Genomic DNA, 16,186 nt, shown 5'->3' on the forward strand with positions numbered 1-16,186 from the left:
TAGGTGTGATTGTGAGTGCGGATGTTTGTCTCTGTGTGCCCTGCGATTGGCTGGCAACCAATTCAGGGTGTCCCCCGCCTACTGCCCAAAGACAGCTGGGATAGGCTCCAGCACGCCCCACGACCCTTGTGAGGATAAGCGGCACAGATAATGGATGGATGGATGGATATATGTATATGTATATATATATATATATATATATATATATATATATATATATATATATATATATATATATATATATATATATATATTAGGGATGGGAATTTCGACTAATTTGCCCGCCGACTAGGCTCAAATTTGATTTGCGACTAATCTATAAGCAATTAAACTTGAAATTTAATACATATTGAATTCAAAGTTTAAAATGCAAATGTTTTGTGTATTTACAGTAGGGGCTATTTTATCCCAAACATTCAGGACAGTTTTTTAATTTAAATTCTATTGATGTGACAACAAGTGATTGAATAAAAGTGAACAATTGAAGGAGAAATACATTTCTGATACATTTGCCAATGCAATGCATGGCATTTATTATGAATAATGTAATGAGTAATGGTACCGACTCCCAGTCCAGCAGGGTCTCATTCGCCATATTTTGGGTACATTATCATGCACACAGGCGACGGCTTTATTTTCTAGTGCCGACGTACCCATCACACTCCGCAGGAGAGCAGCTGTGTGTCTTTCCTCCAAGGCGCATGAAGCACACAGCTACGGAGATGTCCTTCGTCCACATATGTTATACTCTTTCATTTGGTTATGGCTACTCTCGAGTTGGGGCGTTATTGTTTTGCAACTTGGCACCACATAGCCTACTCAGGCTCGATATACAGCATTCATTTTTTGAACCGTTTGCCCTCAACAAAAGAAAGCAGCAGCATATTGCGTCATTTCACAAATTAGTTGGGTAATCTTTGCTGTGTGGTGAGCATAGCAGCGCCTGGCTGGAATAAATGCTCTCATGCTCGTCTGCCTGGCCCCGCCACCATCGACCTGCAAGGTTCACATCGAGATTTACTTTGGATGTGGTTTCTCATCGCTCCAGGAGAGTGGTTGTAAGCGAGTTTATGCTTACAAAGCCTCCAGACGACCTTGTTGTCATCTGCTGCATCAAAATACTGCCAAACGGTGCCGTTGTTTTTCGTGGTAGGTTCGACATTTTCAGAATTTACTTCTCTTCCCCAAACTTACTGTCCCCGCCCCTTAATATGTGTGGGCGGGAAGGAGGGGAGCAATTCTCTTTCTTGGTGATCAGCTTGTTCACAGAGGCCGAGGCGTGAGGAACAAGATGCGTGATTCTTAATGCAGCGTTTAACCGACTTGTAAAATACTAAACTTTAATTTAATAAATCGTAGACGGTTAAACAGTTTAACGACTAGTCGCGCACATCCCTATATATATATATATTATATATATATATATATATATATATGTATATATATATATATATATATATATATATATATATATATATATATATATATATATATATATATATATAATTAGGGCTGTCAAATTTAAAGCATTAACTATGGAGATTAATTAAAAAACGATGCTACATGCACTAAAAAAAATGAAGTCAGTTAACTCAATTTCATCTATTTCCTTGACCTCTGCTCACTGCGGAGCCAGAGAGTTGCAAAGACGGACTTTTACGTAGTTTTACTTGAAAAAGTTGCTCAACGGCTCATTGGAGAAATCCAAAATAATTTGCACGCTTTGAAAAGCCAAATTGAATACCATATTAGTTGTATGTATTTGATGTATTGTTCAACTGTTGTGTTTTATACAATGCAATACAGTACAATACAACTTTATTTTTATTGCGCATTTTCATAACAGCTACAGCTGTAACAAAGCACTTTACATTACAACAACAAAACAGCAATAATATAACAAGTGAAGGCAATAAATTAAAACACAAAATACTATGTACAATAGACACCGTAAAACAGCACAAAACCTTCAGTCTCACGTCGGATCAAAAGCTGGAAAAGAATCGCATTCCAGGATAAAAGAAAGCTATTAGAACAGTCTTTGAATCAAAATATACTTTTGTTTTTTTTCCATATTAATTCCAAGATTTTATTGAAGTGAATATCGGTTCCAAGCTTTGTAAAAATTGTAGTTGAAAAATGCGATTAATCGCGTTTAAATATGGAAGATTTTGCGATTAATTAGTTAAAAAAATGTAATTTGATTGACATCACTAACATATATTTTTTTTTATATAAATATATATTATATTTATTATATTAGGGCTATCAAACAATTAAAAATGTTAATCGAGTTAATCACATGTTAAAAAACAATTGATCGTAATTAATTGCAATTTGAACTATCTCACAAATATGTCATATTTTTCTGTAATATTCTTCTCTCACCCAAAGTCAGCTGTGATTAAAGAAAAACAAAGACAAAAGAGGAAAAGATTATCCCATCTGATTTAGATCACAGAACAAACACTTAGACAACCATTCACATTCACACCTACAGGAAATTTGGTTTGATAAAAATGTTTCAAAACTGTGGGAGCACTTTTCTGGATACTTTTAAATCCTTGATATTTCCATTTACCTCACCTGGTTAATCTTATACAATCCAATATAATACAATTTTATTTGTATCGCGCATTTCATTACAGCTAGAGCTGTAACAAAGCACTTCACATACAAACAACAAAATAGCCATAATACAACAAGTGAAATCAATAAATTAACATAAAACACTATATACAATAGACACCGGAAAACAGACGAAAAATTTGCCCGTCTCAGGTCAGATCAAAAACCAGAGAATAGAAATGTGTCTTCAAACGGGTTTTAAAAGTGGACAGAGAGGGGGCTTGCCTAACATCCAATGGCTGATTCCAATAAATTGTTGTTCTGGTTCATCACAACACATTTTGACTTCCGGCAAACATTATTCAAAAATTATTCATGGCTCGTGTCTCCATGGGGTTACCATTGCCGAGTGGCTTCACATTGAAGATGGTCGGTGAACTTGGTCGGGGTCCTTTTTTTCCTACTTGACAGCTCGGACCTCCCATTTCAAAGGGGCGTGCACTAACCATGTTTGTATGTGTTCCCACCCAAATCCCCAAAATTGTATATTTTACACTGCTTGACTAGTGTCAAGTGTCAAGTCAGTTCAGTTTTTGTTTTATTTTGCAGAACTTTAATCTCGGGTCTCCCGATTTACCTGTACAGTCGATGTCGGAACCTATATGTATATATATTGATAATTGTAATGTGCAAATCCTTTAAATAAGACATTTCATTCTTCTCTGAAGAGGAGCATTTTAGTGCTCCAAGAGGTTAAAAACCTTGCTATTGTAGTCAGTGGTAATGGAAAGTGCAGTGAGTTGCTGACAGAGCTGGCGCCAGAGATTTGGAGGTCAAGTGTCAAGGACTCTGCAGGTAGAACCCACCACACTCCTTCAGAAAGAGAGAGAAAAAAACAACAGAGGACCTACATTGCTTCAATACAAACAACAGGGAGTCTGGTGAAGCCATGTCGACATGTGTCGACACATTAACACACACTAAACTGGTCCAGTGTTTGTCCGTGGACAGCTAACATAGCTGTGAGTTGCCAAAACCAATACAATACAAATAATACAATATGTAATATAACAATGGACAATCATCCAAAATGAAATAGTTTGGTGTCAATAAACACTGAACCTACACAATCCGAATAGAATAATACAAAAGAGGTTTTGATGTTTTGTGAAACATAATTGGATGAGTTTGACATGGAAGAACCTGACTGAAAACTTTTGGGATTAATTACTGTAGAGCAGAGATGAGAACAGAAGATCAGTGGTTATATTAAGTTCATTTTGTCTTACTTGTTATCTATATTTTGATTGATTCATTTATAACAGACAATCGTGATTTTAGGTCGTTTAATTACCTGACATGTTTCGGTGTGTTACTACCGCCTTCATCAGAGTGTCACTGGTGTAGTTGTGACGCTCAGTTGTAAGATGCGTCACAACTACCAGTGACACTCTGATGAAGGTGGGAGAAACATGTCAGGTAATTAAACGACCTAAAATCACAATTGTCTGTTATAAGTGAATCAATCAAAATATAGAAGATCAGTGGATAGGCAAGCATAAATGATGGATACTAAGAGGAACCCAACCCTTTATGTTTTGTTTCAAAGTTACAGTATGTTACTTTTATTGCCGGGTACAATATCAGCTTGGTTGGTGAGGTAGTGTAAACTTGTAAAAGAAAAAATATTACAAAGTTTGTCTGTTCAAATTATCTACATATTACGACAGTGCATTTGATTGTGTGATCATTGGATGTGAATTCATCACCTGCAAATCTGGCAATGTTATTATAAATTTCAGAAGAACAAAAGTGCTGCACTCAGCGCTGGCAAGGCTAGAATTTTGTGATTTTGAAAAAATTCTTCAAAAGATGAAAATGTCTGCATGATGAATCTTGTATCGTAAAACATCCAATGAGATATAACATCCTTTTTCATTTTTTTTTTTTTCGATCCATCCGCGAGGTGAGCCTTGCACTGATACAACAATCAGGATATGCCAGCATTTATGTCACGGCGCAGGTGCGCTGTTTACAAAAGTAGAACCCTGAGAGGTAAGCTGTAGAAATTATGTACATGAAGATACAAATTCAGTAGGCCTACCTGCACAATTAAACTATGTGGCATTGTGCAATCCACTCTCATGGGTGAGTATAATGGGCCTTTAAAAAGCAACCCACTCCTGCATAGTATTTCAATGTTTTTGCAACTGCCCTCCCTTATCATCATTATGGTCTGAGCCGTAGCAATGCTAGCATTAAAATTTGATGGTGTTCACTTGACCAATGAGGACCATTTAAAACAGATGAAATATTAATATCCTGTGTTAAGTAATTAAGCCCCAGTGGCTATGAGCGGAAGAGAAGATCAATGGGTCACTTTATTTTTCACATAAAGTTGTGGAGTTAGTGTGTTTATTTTTTGAAGTTATTGGCACCTCTCCACTTTACAAATAATACTAGTGTTTTTATGAACTGTGATTAAACAGCCATTATTTTTATTCCAACAAATATCCATTGAATCCAAAGGTACAATTCATCATTGCATATGCTGTACTCATTAATATTAATACAACACTTAGTAATATATGTGTATTGTTACACCCTTGGTTGGTTTCATCGCTGCAAAGAATCCATAAAACAAAGACATTCGAGCATGCAACACAACTTTACCCTGTCAGTAACAAATAAAAATCATATGAGTGTTCATATCAATGCCACCCCTCTGAACATAAATTATTAATAGAAACTGCTGAATAGAATGATCTCATAAACATCACTCATTTCGCGGGGATTCATATTGTTGGATTTGTTCCCGGTAGATCAATTCAGACATATCTTAGAATAATAATAATAAGTTAAAAGACATTCCAACCTCATGTCAATACTGTCTGATTTTCAGCTTCGTAGGGAACCTGAACACATTCACCATCTTCACACCTGTTTACAAATCAAATCTGTCCGAATTGGTATCAAATTTTTATTTTTTTTACTTTTTTACTCTTTTTTTTTGATGATGATGTGAAGTTTAGTCACTACAGTGTCTCCTTAGAATATATGAATTAACGGTTGTCTATACGGATAAATCTGGCGACCGTTTAGTCTGCCTTTGACGTGATATCAGTTGGGATAGGCTCCAGCTTCCTGTGATCCTAAAAATGAGAAGTGATTTAGAAAATGGTTGTATTAACCCAACATTCCAAGACATTCATGTTTGGTTTAATGAAAATATTCTAAATTGTTCATAGGTGTGAATTGTTTATCTGTATAGGCACCACCTCACCTGTTAATATTCTATAATGAGGAGGAGGATGAATGTAGTTATGTTATTTTAGTTTCATAAATGTAACGTGTCTCGGTTGGTAAACGTGTTTCATAACATGTAAATTGAGTTGTGTTGTTGTTTGTACTTCTCGAACAGCGTAGTTCCACACATTGCTGTTCGAAGAGAAATTGGTTGTGGAAAAAACAACAACACATTTTGGCCATATTGATTGATGTCTTCAAGCAGCTCCTCGGGGGAGAGGATAAGGGGGTGGGGGTGGGGGTGGGGGCGTTGATGTCCCATGCAGACGCCTGTCTGGATGTTGCACACACGTGCGCCCGCTCTCACTTGATAACGGCTGGAGAGGAAGGCCGGGGCTCACTTTTGGAATTCGGTTGGATCAACGCGTGTCCACCGCGCCGATGCGTGCAGGCCATGGATCACATGGGACTAGTGGGGGCACATCTGCAGCAACACACGCACGCGCAGGAGTCCATCAGTTTCGGAATAGACCAGATTCTCAGCACCGTGGAGCAGAGTTGCATGCTGAGCACGAGGATGCACGAACCGGATTACGGACACCCGGTTTACAACTGTAACGCCAGCAATGGTTTCGCGTGCGGGAACGGCGGATATAATTGCAACAGCGTTTCTCTTGGCGGGTCTTATCACATGAACGTGGGGGTCAATGTGAGTGGGCCTAATCCCGCCGGGGTCATCCGCGTGCCTGCGCACAGACCGGTGAGCGGCGGGAATAACTCTTGCATGCCGCCGGTAACCGGGAGCATCAACAACATCAGCGCCCTTACCTTCCCTTGGATGGAGAGCAACAGACGGTACACAAAAGACAGGTTCACAGGTAGGAAGGAATAGAATAGAATAGAATAGCGCAATGTTGACACCAAGTCCACTCAATGAAATTTCAATGTGAAAGGAAATTAATAATTGTTGAAAAATGGAAGAATGCATGCATGCAAAAAATGCTGTTTTATGAAAGACTTGTCAATAAAAAATAAATGTGATACAGTGCATAATAATTCATTTACAGAAAATATATGTATACATTGTTGTGTCGGCTACATATAGTTTTATTTCCTGAATTGACGACTACCGTATAAAAAAATGATAACCCGATTGGAAAAAAATATACATTGAATGATAAAATACAACCATTAAGCACGGTAATTAATATGTTGAAAAATTAATATCTTTCTGAACGCGCCACTTAAAACTAAGCTTTATTAGCTGTGTTATATGTTGCTCTGTGTGCAAGTTTGTGGTATAATGAATACAATATAATGTGATAATTCCGATACTGTATTATATTTCAACGTGTGTTCTTGTTTTGTTCCTGTTGTTCCGGTCCGTCCAGTGTCTCTGTCACCGCTCACTGTAACACGTCGGTTAGGACACCCCTATCAGAACCGGACGCCGCCGAAGAAAAAGAAGCCGCGGACGTCTTTCACGCGACTGCAAATCTGCGAGCTGGAGAAGCGCTTCCACCGTCAGAAGTACCTGGCGTCTGCCGAGCGGGCCACTCTTGCCAAAGCCCTCAAAATGACCGACGCTCAGGTCAAAACCTGGTTCCAAAACAGACGCACCAAATGGAGGTATAGGGCATTTGTCTCTGCCAGCATTTTTGTTTCATGCATGGGAAATAGTGAAACTTTAAGTGCTGGAAAAGTTAGGTTCACATGTGAGTTACCTTTAAGTTTTAATGCCAATCGACGTTTTTGTTTTATTTTCGTGTGTGTGTCTGTGTGTGTGTGTGTCTGTGTGTGTCAATTTATGGAACTTCTCTGGGGCTCAGCTTTTTGATACATTTTGTGTCTGCCAATTCAACACGTTTTTATAAATATCCAGACAACAACAATCGCCAAAGCATTTCTAACCTGCATGATCAATGATGAGTGAAGAGCCATCACATAATTAATCCATTGTGAAATTTTTCTGACTCAATTTGTAATACGATCCAAAAGCACGCTAAATGCACGACAACGCCTGGATCAAATCCGATACTACAGCTGGTATCACGATGCTCCCGTTTGGGAAGAACACATTTCGTTCAAATCAGACAAAATTTGGCAAATCATATTTTAATTGCCCAAATTGATAAACAGTTTTTAGCTTTTAATCTCCCGTAGTTTGCAAAAAAGCACCATCTTTAAATATTTCCAAACACAATCAAAGTGTGAATTGTTCTCTAATTTTAATGGGAAGACAAATCCAAATCCGTTTATCAAAAATAGAGAGGAAGTCGCACACTTAAACCAAGAAACCAACGCAAATCAAAACCTTAATCGAATTTGACATTATTTTTTAAAGCAACCTATAATCCCCAACATGATTAAACACCTTTCAAAATCCCAGTATTTATAATTGGAATGATACGATTTGAAAAGAATATATAAAACCAATCAGATTAAAAATGTCCAACGTTTTTTTGATGTACAGCATTCTAACAATACTCATAAGAATTGTAACATTTTTTATTTTATTGTTATTACTATATGTGTCGATAAATCCATTATTTTAAGCACATCCAGCAATGCAGGAAAAGTAGAAGAATTAAGACTTAAGCCATGTCAAATTACACATAATGCTGTGCATTTTTAAAGATGACAAATACTGTATACTTGCAAATAAATACATTATTATTATTATTATTATTGTTATTATTACTATTATTATTGTTGATATTATTATTATTATTATTATTATTATTATTATTATTATTATTATTATTATTATCCTTGTTGTGTGCACTGGCGTGTTGTGCAGGCGGCAGACGGCGGAGGAAAGAGAGGCGGAGAGACAGCAAGCCAATCGGATTCTCCTGCAACTGCAGCAGGAGGCTTTCCAGAAGTCCATCAACCAGCCGGTGACACCAGACCCGCTGTGTCTGCAAAATAGCTCTTTGTTCGCCCTGCAGAACCTGCAACCTTGGACCGAGAACACCGCCAACATCAGCAGCGTATCGGCCTGCGAGTAACAGGCGAATGTTTCTGCATGAGCCCAGTGACATGCAGACTGTCTTGCTGGAAACCAATCCTCTCCTGTCTATTTTTCTTTCCACTTTTCTCTGACTGAGTGTGCCTCTGGATGGGGTGCCCTGCACAATAAGCCCCAGTGATCTATCGGTCATTAAAAAAAAAAAAAAAAGTAATAATAGGCCTAATCACTTTTGAAAGGCGTTGCTATAATGGACTTCAAGTCTCATGAACAGCTTTTTATCTGTTGTACCATTGGACACCAATGTAAAATAGAGAGCACCTTTGAATATATGCCAATTTAAGACTTGTTCAACAAAAGATTATTGTTGATGATGGCTATTTTAGTATTTACATGGGCCGACAGGCCAATAAGAATCTTGTGAATAAGATAGACGCCCATATCGTGAAAATATACCACATGACAGTATTTTATTTAATGTGACATGCAGTGGATTCACATTTTTTGTGAACATTTGCCATCACTTGTAAATCCGTCCAATTCACTAAACTTGATAAAGCCCGAATCACGCTCTGCTGTGCTACTGCATTTGCTAGCAAAACCTCGTCGCTGAGGTATGTTTTATTTTGTTTTGTACTTGACTGCAAATCCATTGTTGTCAGTAATCCCGAATTTCTGACAAAAAGAAAGTCTTAACAGCCGTACTACAACAGTAACAAAACACACACAAACGTTTTTTTTTGTTTTTGTTTCTTTTTTGGTTGGGGGTTCAGCCACCTCCCGAAGTATAAACACATGATGTATGTAACAATATTTAATGCCTTTCACCTTGCAGAGGATTTTTTAAACGATTTTAATATGTAGGTTGCTTTGGAAAGCACAAACGCGCCAGTCACTATGTTTGCCCATACAGAAATGCGAGTTTGTTTGTTTGTTTGTTTGTTTGTTTGTTTTACCATGCAGTTCTGGCCCGACAAAACGAACGCGCCACTTGCTTGAACAGTTCAGTCCAACTGTTTAATAGAAATTGTATCAATTTCGTATATATTTTAACAAGGAATGGAATTTGATATTTAAGATGTAGTTGCAGTAAAATGTGTGCTATGGTTCAAAATCTCAATGGAATATTGCAATTTATGGAAAGAGATTTATTTGTGAGTAGTGTCTGTGTGTAATGAGACATTCGCCAGGACCGCTTTCCTCAAGGTGAAAGAAGAATTTACCCTCCCTTTAAGAGCGAAAAATCTTGGAATTCCTCTCTCTGTCTCTCTGTCTCTGTCTCTGTCTCTGTCTCTGTCTCTGTCTCTGTCTCTGTCTCTGTCTCTGTCTCTCTCTCTCTCTCTCTCTCTCTCTCTCTCTCTCTCTATCTATCTATCTCTCTCTCTCTCTCACACAGACACACACACACACACACGCACACTCGCGCATATTAGCGAGAGAGGGGGGTCATAGGAGCTGATAAAGATAAGACAAGATGAGAGAAATACACCACTCTGAAACTCAAATCATTATTAACCTTTTCCTCAGTGCCAACATTTTTAAGTGGAGCACGATGTATTTTATATTTATAGTTTATGCTCAGTGAAACAAACAACAATGAGGAAATAAGCAGAACTTAAAAAGACTCAAATCACATGTATTAATTATCTTAATATAATATATATACAGCACAGGGTTTCTATTGATTAATTTAAAAACCGACAGCAGTAGAAGGCTACTTTTGCAGGTCACCAAATAAAATAGTTTTAAAAATATTAAGTTCCTATTTAACGTAGTATTATTTTTACTTAATCACTTAAGTGATTGTTTGAAAATACAAGCATGAATTTATTTATCATGACGATAGGTACGGAAGCCCATTCCAGCCAGTAAAAACAAAAACAATTCTTTGGAAGAAGCCCATTCCCCGCCAGAAGCCTGTTTCCGCCATTGGATTTTTTTGTTAGTCCTGTTGGTAAATAAATAAATAAATAAATAAATATTTGAAAATAAAAACAAAAAAACTTTCACGTGCAAGCCCCATCCACAGGCAATCGCCGTTTGAGCTACAGAAAGTCGCACTCAAAGGGCATGCAAAAGAAGACTTTATGAAGGTATTATTGTATACTGGTACTCGTGTTTGACAACGTGTGTTAAAATGGTGTGAGTTGTGGTTTTATAGGCCTTTATGTGATATAGCCCATTACGTTGAAGCAAAGGGTTGCACGCACTAGGTGGGTACCTACGGTCTCTTCAGATGCCGTCTATCAAACATTATTAGCGGACATAATACAATTGAGAACCCCCATGCCCCCTACCCTTTTCTTCTCCACTGGTGTGGAAAGGGGCTTCTGCAAAAAAAAAAAAAAAAAAATCCACTGGCGGAAATAGGGCTTCTGCAATGGGAATGGGCTTCTTCCAAAGATTTTTTTTTTACTGGCGGGAATGGGCTTCCATACGACAGGCCTGTAGTTACGTTAAAATATTATTCCAGACCATTGTATTTAATAATTATTCTTTATTATTATTATTATTATTATTATTATTATTATTATTATTATTATTATTATTATTATTATTATTATTGTTGTTATTATTATTATGATTATTATATATTTTTTCTTTACTAACTTATTATGTTGTTGATTAAAGTTACCAAATATACAGTTATACTGAGCACAATTATAGGAAATACTTATATTTAAATAGAGAATATTGTTTCAATGTAAATCTGCAGCGCGTTCGAAGTTTACGTTACGTCAACTAATAAAAAAAGGCATTAGGCCCATTTAAATATGAGGAGCTAAGGAAGAGCTTTGTCGTCTTCTTGTGGTGATATAATGCACTACAATAATGCCGTAATCTTTCGTCGCAAAATGATGACGTACATTTCTGCGACAAAGTGTTACAACAACAACAATTGCGTAATTGTCCGGACACAGGAAGAAAAACGCTGAAGCGTAACTGTCGGACGGTTTCACAGATGTCTCGCCTGTTGTTTTGTGTTTCCAACTGCAAATATTTATTTTCAAAGAGCCTCATCTCAGAATCTCCATTGTTAGGTGAGTGACTGTTTTTTCATTGCAAATACCATTCAAGTAAAGCGTTATATTATCAATATAAACTGCGATGGTTTAACCTTAAGCTTGGATGTCAGCTGCATACTACAGTTTTTGCCTTCGACTCTGCGATTACATGTCTACTGTGCGCGATCTTTAAGACAGTTAAATCAAAATTGCTTTAGATTTATCATGAATAACGCGTCTTATTTTGGGTCACACTCAGGATGGTTCCGGTTCGCCAGTGGTGCAGTAAAAGATCGAGAACCTCTGAAAAAAGCTGTAACTCCCCAGGGACGGTTTGACAAGGACGAGGAGAAAACCAAGGATGTTCTGGAAAGTAAGAATGTTTTTTGGTGGGAGATGGAGAAAAGAGTACTGTACATCCATATCTTTTCTAAAGTGTACATATCTATCTATCTGTCTGTCTATCTTTTTTTTATTAAACAGTTATATATACAAACAAATAGGCACTCATATCAACAAATAACATCGCTTCACATCGATTGAGCATAAGAACTATACCAATGCAATTCAAAATATAACATAAAAAAATAATAATATTAAAAGAAAACAAACAGAAATGAAATTTGCAAGGGGGTTTCTACAGTAAATTAAATATTTCCAATAAAATCTATCTATCTATCTATCTATCTATCTATCTATCTATCTATCTATCTATCTATCTATCTATCTATCTATCTATTTTCACAATAAACGACATAACAATAAATTATCTATGCTTCCATTCAATCTACTGCCCACACTTCCTTGTTGACTGAATTCCACAATAAATGACATAACAATAAACTTGCATACGGGCCATTCTACAAAAAGTCACTCACCCTTTCCAGTGACACCTCTTCCTTTTTCCTGATGTGTATTCTATTAGTGCCTTATGATGTCAAATGAAAGAATGCGAAGTTTGAGCCTCCTAAATTAAACGTTTACGAGTTATGGCCGGTCAAGGTTTGAGTGCCACGCCCACTTTTGGGATCCAGGAATTGCACACTAAGGCTGGGTTGCACCAATAAGGTTTAATTTAATCTAATATTAGCTCTAATCAGAGATGAATAAAACCACTCTTAAAATTAGTTATTCTGTTTTTAAAATGAAGCAGAGCTCTGTTGCAGCATTTGAAATGAATCTCAGTTTAGTAGGGATGTCACAATATCAGCAATATCGTGATGTTGCAATATTAAAATTGCCGCAATGTATCGTCGTTGTCATGTCATGATAATAGCAGCAAATCTGTTTAAAAGCCCCAAGTTGTTTTCCATTTGTGCAGTTCCAACACCCTCTGATGGTTAGTTAATTAGTGCAGTTTAATTTGATGCAATTTGTTGCTACCTATGGATGGATAGATGTTTAAAGGCCCAGATACACCAATCCGACGTCGGAAGCATCGGTGTTTCTTGCGCCGTCTGATTGATGTAGCGAACACCGTCGTAACATCGGACCCCAGTCAGGAAGTGTCTGGTGGACGTTTGAGCATGTTGAATCTGCGTCGTCAGTCGGGACATTTGGTTACTCTGATTGGCTGTTAGGTAGCAAATCGGCGCATGGGGCAGTAACAGGAAGTGACAAATGTGGATAAACAATTTTACACGCACGTTTGCTGCCTTAATCTTCTTATAAGTACAAGTGCAAGGGTTGACAATATATGTATTTTACGATACTGTGTCAAGAGCGGGAGGGTTTGCCTCGCGTGGGAGTTCATCGTGAGCGAAAAATATTGTTTACGTTTTTATAATCCGCACCCGGCCAATAGCTTTACGCTTGACTGTCAGTTTCTGCTCAAAGAGCTTTATACTTGCATACATTTGACATTTCATATAGCCTACATTTCTTTGCCAATCTATTCAACTGTTAAGTGAGAGACTGCTCCCACTTTAAGTCTTAAAAGTTTTACATGAATATTTTGCTTACCTTAACCAGAACCCCGTGTTGCATTGTTGCCAAGTGTACAATCCTGGTGGATTAAAATGCTTCCTTGTCCTTGGGCAAACCGAAATAAAGTTGCCATGACAATAAATTAAGGCTTTTTCTCCGACGTTGTTGCCTTCTTCGCCATCATCATCTCCTCCTTCTGTCTTTTAGCTGTTGGCAAACAACTTTTGGTGCATTACTGCCACTTTCTGACATGGAGTGTGGGGGCTTCAAAATACAGTTTTACAACCTAGTCCTAACCCTTCCCAACTCTTTACAAAAATAAAAACTTGACTCACAAGAAGTTCTCTGTAAAACCTTTTTTTCGTCCCGTTTTCAAAGCTGCTTTTTTACCTTTTAGCGCATTAATTAGTCGTTGCATGCGAGACAGGCGCCGCGTTTCCGTCCCTCGTCAGCAAAACGAGCATCCATCAGTGACGGACTGGTCCATCAATCTGACGGAATGGCCACCTCTGGAGGTCCGCGTGTGTGTGCGCACGTAGCTCATGTTTTTAACTCAGGGTTCTTTCAAGGTTGCAAAGATGTTTTGCCAGACATTTGCAAACAATTTTTCTTTTCGCCATCAAACTTTAGAGCCCTTAGAGGTGAGCACCATTCGTCACGTGCGCACACTCGTGGACTTTCACTGTTCAATGAACTATGGGCTTACATGGTTCCTAGCTAGCCTAACGTTACTTGTTAACTTGATTGGCTACGTTATAATGGCTCGGCAAAGAAGCTTGACCTTTTCCTCCTTTGACAACAATTTGATGACCGAATAATGTAGCAAATAGACGACAAGAAAACAGACAACAGCACAGTAAAAAAGAAAGATGCTGTTTGTCAGAACCTGCCTGACAGTTACAACAGACCTACCAGAGTGAAAGAGAAAATAGATGTCTCTAAATTAAAGGTTGCCGGAAATACTTAAAAACAAAAGCCACAGTTGTGTAGCATTGGTAGTACAGCTGCATTTCTGTCAATGCCATGTGTGACAATTGAGCCAGTCTTCCTAGTAAGCTCCAAAACTGTTTAATAAACCGGTATCTCACCAAAAATTCAAGATTATTGAGGCTGTCAGTCAACTTTCTTCGAGAAACTTCATTATATTGGCTCTGTAACCTAAAAAATGTAGTCACTGTTTAAATTAAACCATTGCACTGTCAGTTTAAAATTAATTCTCAATCACAGTTTGAATGGGAGTTTAAAGCACTGCTGCAACAGAATTACATGTAAACTTGGTTTAAGGGTACAAATTAAACTGAGGTGTAAAGAGACGTTTAAATTTAAGATGTCTTATTTTATACTGGGTTTAAAGTTTGGTGCAACAGAATTTAAACTTAATCCATGATTTAATCTAGTTTTAAAGTTAAACCCTGTTGTTGCAAACCGGCCTGAGTGTGCAATTCCTGGATCCATAAAGTGGGCGTCGCACTCACGCTCTGAAGGGCCTTGAAACCCGCTTGAGCTAGGAGATTCAAACTTCGGATTCTCTCATTTGACATCAATAGAATAGACAATAGGCAATTTGAAGAGTTGTCACTGGTGAAGTTCTGGAATTTTGTGTGAATTGACATGGAATGACCCATACGATAATCTATGCATCTCTGTTGAAGGTGAAAAATAAAAATTAAATGAATATGTCACCACCCAAGATAGCATGACACCACGCACAGTTAAGTGAGGCTAATACAAATGTATCAGACTGAATATTTTCTTATCCCCAAGGGTTTCCTAAAGATGTGAATCCTGTGACCAAGGAAAAGGGAGGTCCCCGGGGTCCAGAGCCCACCCGCTATGGAGACTGGGAGAGGAAGGGTCGCTGTGTGGACTTCTAGTTCACTGCCTAAGTTGTACAGAATGCACCTGGAACATATACATGTGGATGTTGTTCATCTGCTATGTCTACAATGTGGGGAATAATTGTTAATGTATGAAATACAATAAAGCCTGATTACAGACAACACTCACATTTACTATTTTCAAGATAGGCACAGTTGAAGTCTATTACATATTTGTTTACCTGTGTTTGTTTGGGATGTATTATTTATTTCCATATTTATTTATTTTATGGACTTGATGCATGCAACACTTGCACATACAGTGTAAGGTTGCATGTTATGACTCGGTGGTTGCATCGGTCATCTTCCAGGGAGTGGTCACCTGGGCAGGCGGCGTCTCGGCCCGGGACAAGAAGCGGCTGGACAAACTGGTCAAGAGGGCCGGCTCTGTCCTGGGCTGCTCCCTGGACTCTGTGGACTCGGTGGGGGACAGGAGGATGTTGGCCAAGCTGTCATCAATGCTGGGCAACCCGGACCACCCCCTCCAGGGCACCCTAACAGCACTCCACAGCACCTTCAGTGACAGACTGTTACACCCTCGCTGTGCAAAGGAGAGATTCCGCCGTTCCTTCTTGCCTGCTGCTGTCAGACTC

General features: G+C 38.1%; 2 protein-coding genes across 2 annotated transcripts; both read left to right on the plus strand.

Annotated features, from left to right (window-relative positions):
• The first annotated feature begins 6,228 nt into the window (after positions 1-6,228).
• On the plus strand, positions 6,229-9,600 carry tlx1 (T cell leukemia homeobox 1). The gene is made up of 3 exons (XM_086045192.1): positions 6,229-6,692; positions 7,206-7,443; positions 8,615-9,600. The coding sequence occupies exons 1-3, from the start codon at positions 6,269-6,271 to the stop codon at positions 8,823-8,825; spliced, it is 873 nt and encodes a 290-aa protein (XP_085901318.1). The 5' UTR covers positions 6,229-6,268; the 3' UTR covers positions 8,826-9,600.
• Positions 9,601-11,656: 2,056 nt separating this feature from the next.
• sdhaf4 (succinate dehydrogenase complex assembly factor 4) lies at positions 11,657-15,718 on the plus strand. The gene is made up of 3 exons (XM_086046178.1): positions 11,657-11,826; positions 12,050-12,163; positions 15,481-15,718. Exons 1-3 carry the CDS (start codon positions 11,748-11,750, stop codon positions 15,588-15,590), a joined length of 303 nt encoding a protein of 100 aa, XP_085902304.1. The 5' UTR covers positions 11,657-11,747; the 3' UTR covers positions 15,591-15,718.
• The last annotated feature ends 468 nt before the right edge of the window (positions 15,719-16,186 follow it).

The sequence above is a fragment of the Filicampus tigris genome, chromosome 11, assembly GCF_054856515.1.
Source record: "Filicampus tigris isolate MCC_2025a chromosome 11, RoL_Ftig_1.0, whole genome shotgun sequence".
NCBI classification, from domain to species: domain Eukaryota; kingdom Metazoa; phylum Chordata; class Actinopteri; order Syngnathiformes; family Syngnathidae; genus Filicampus; species Filicampus tigris.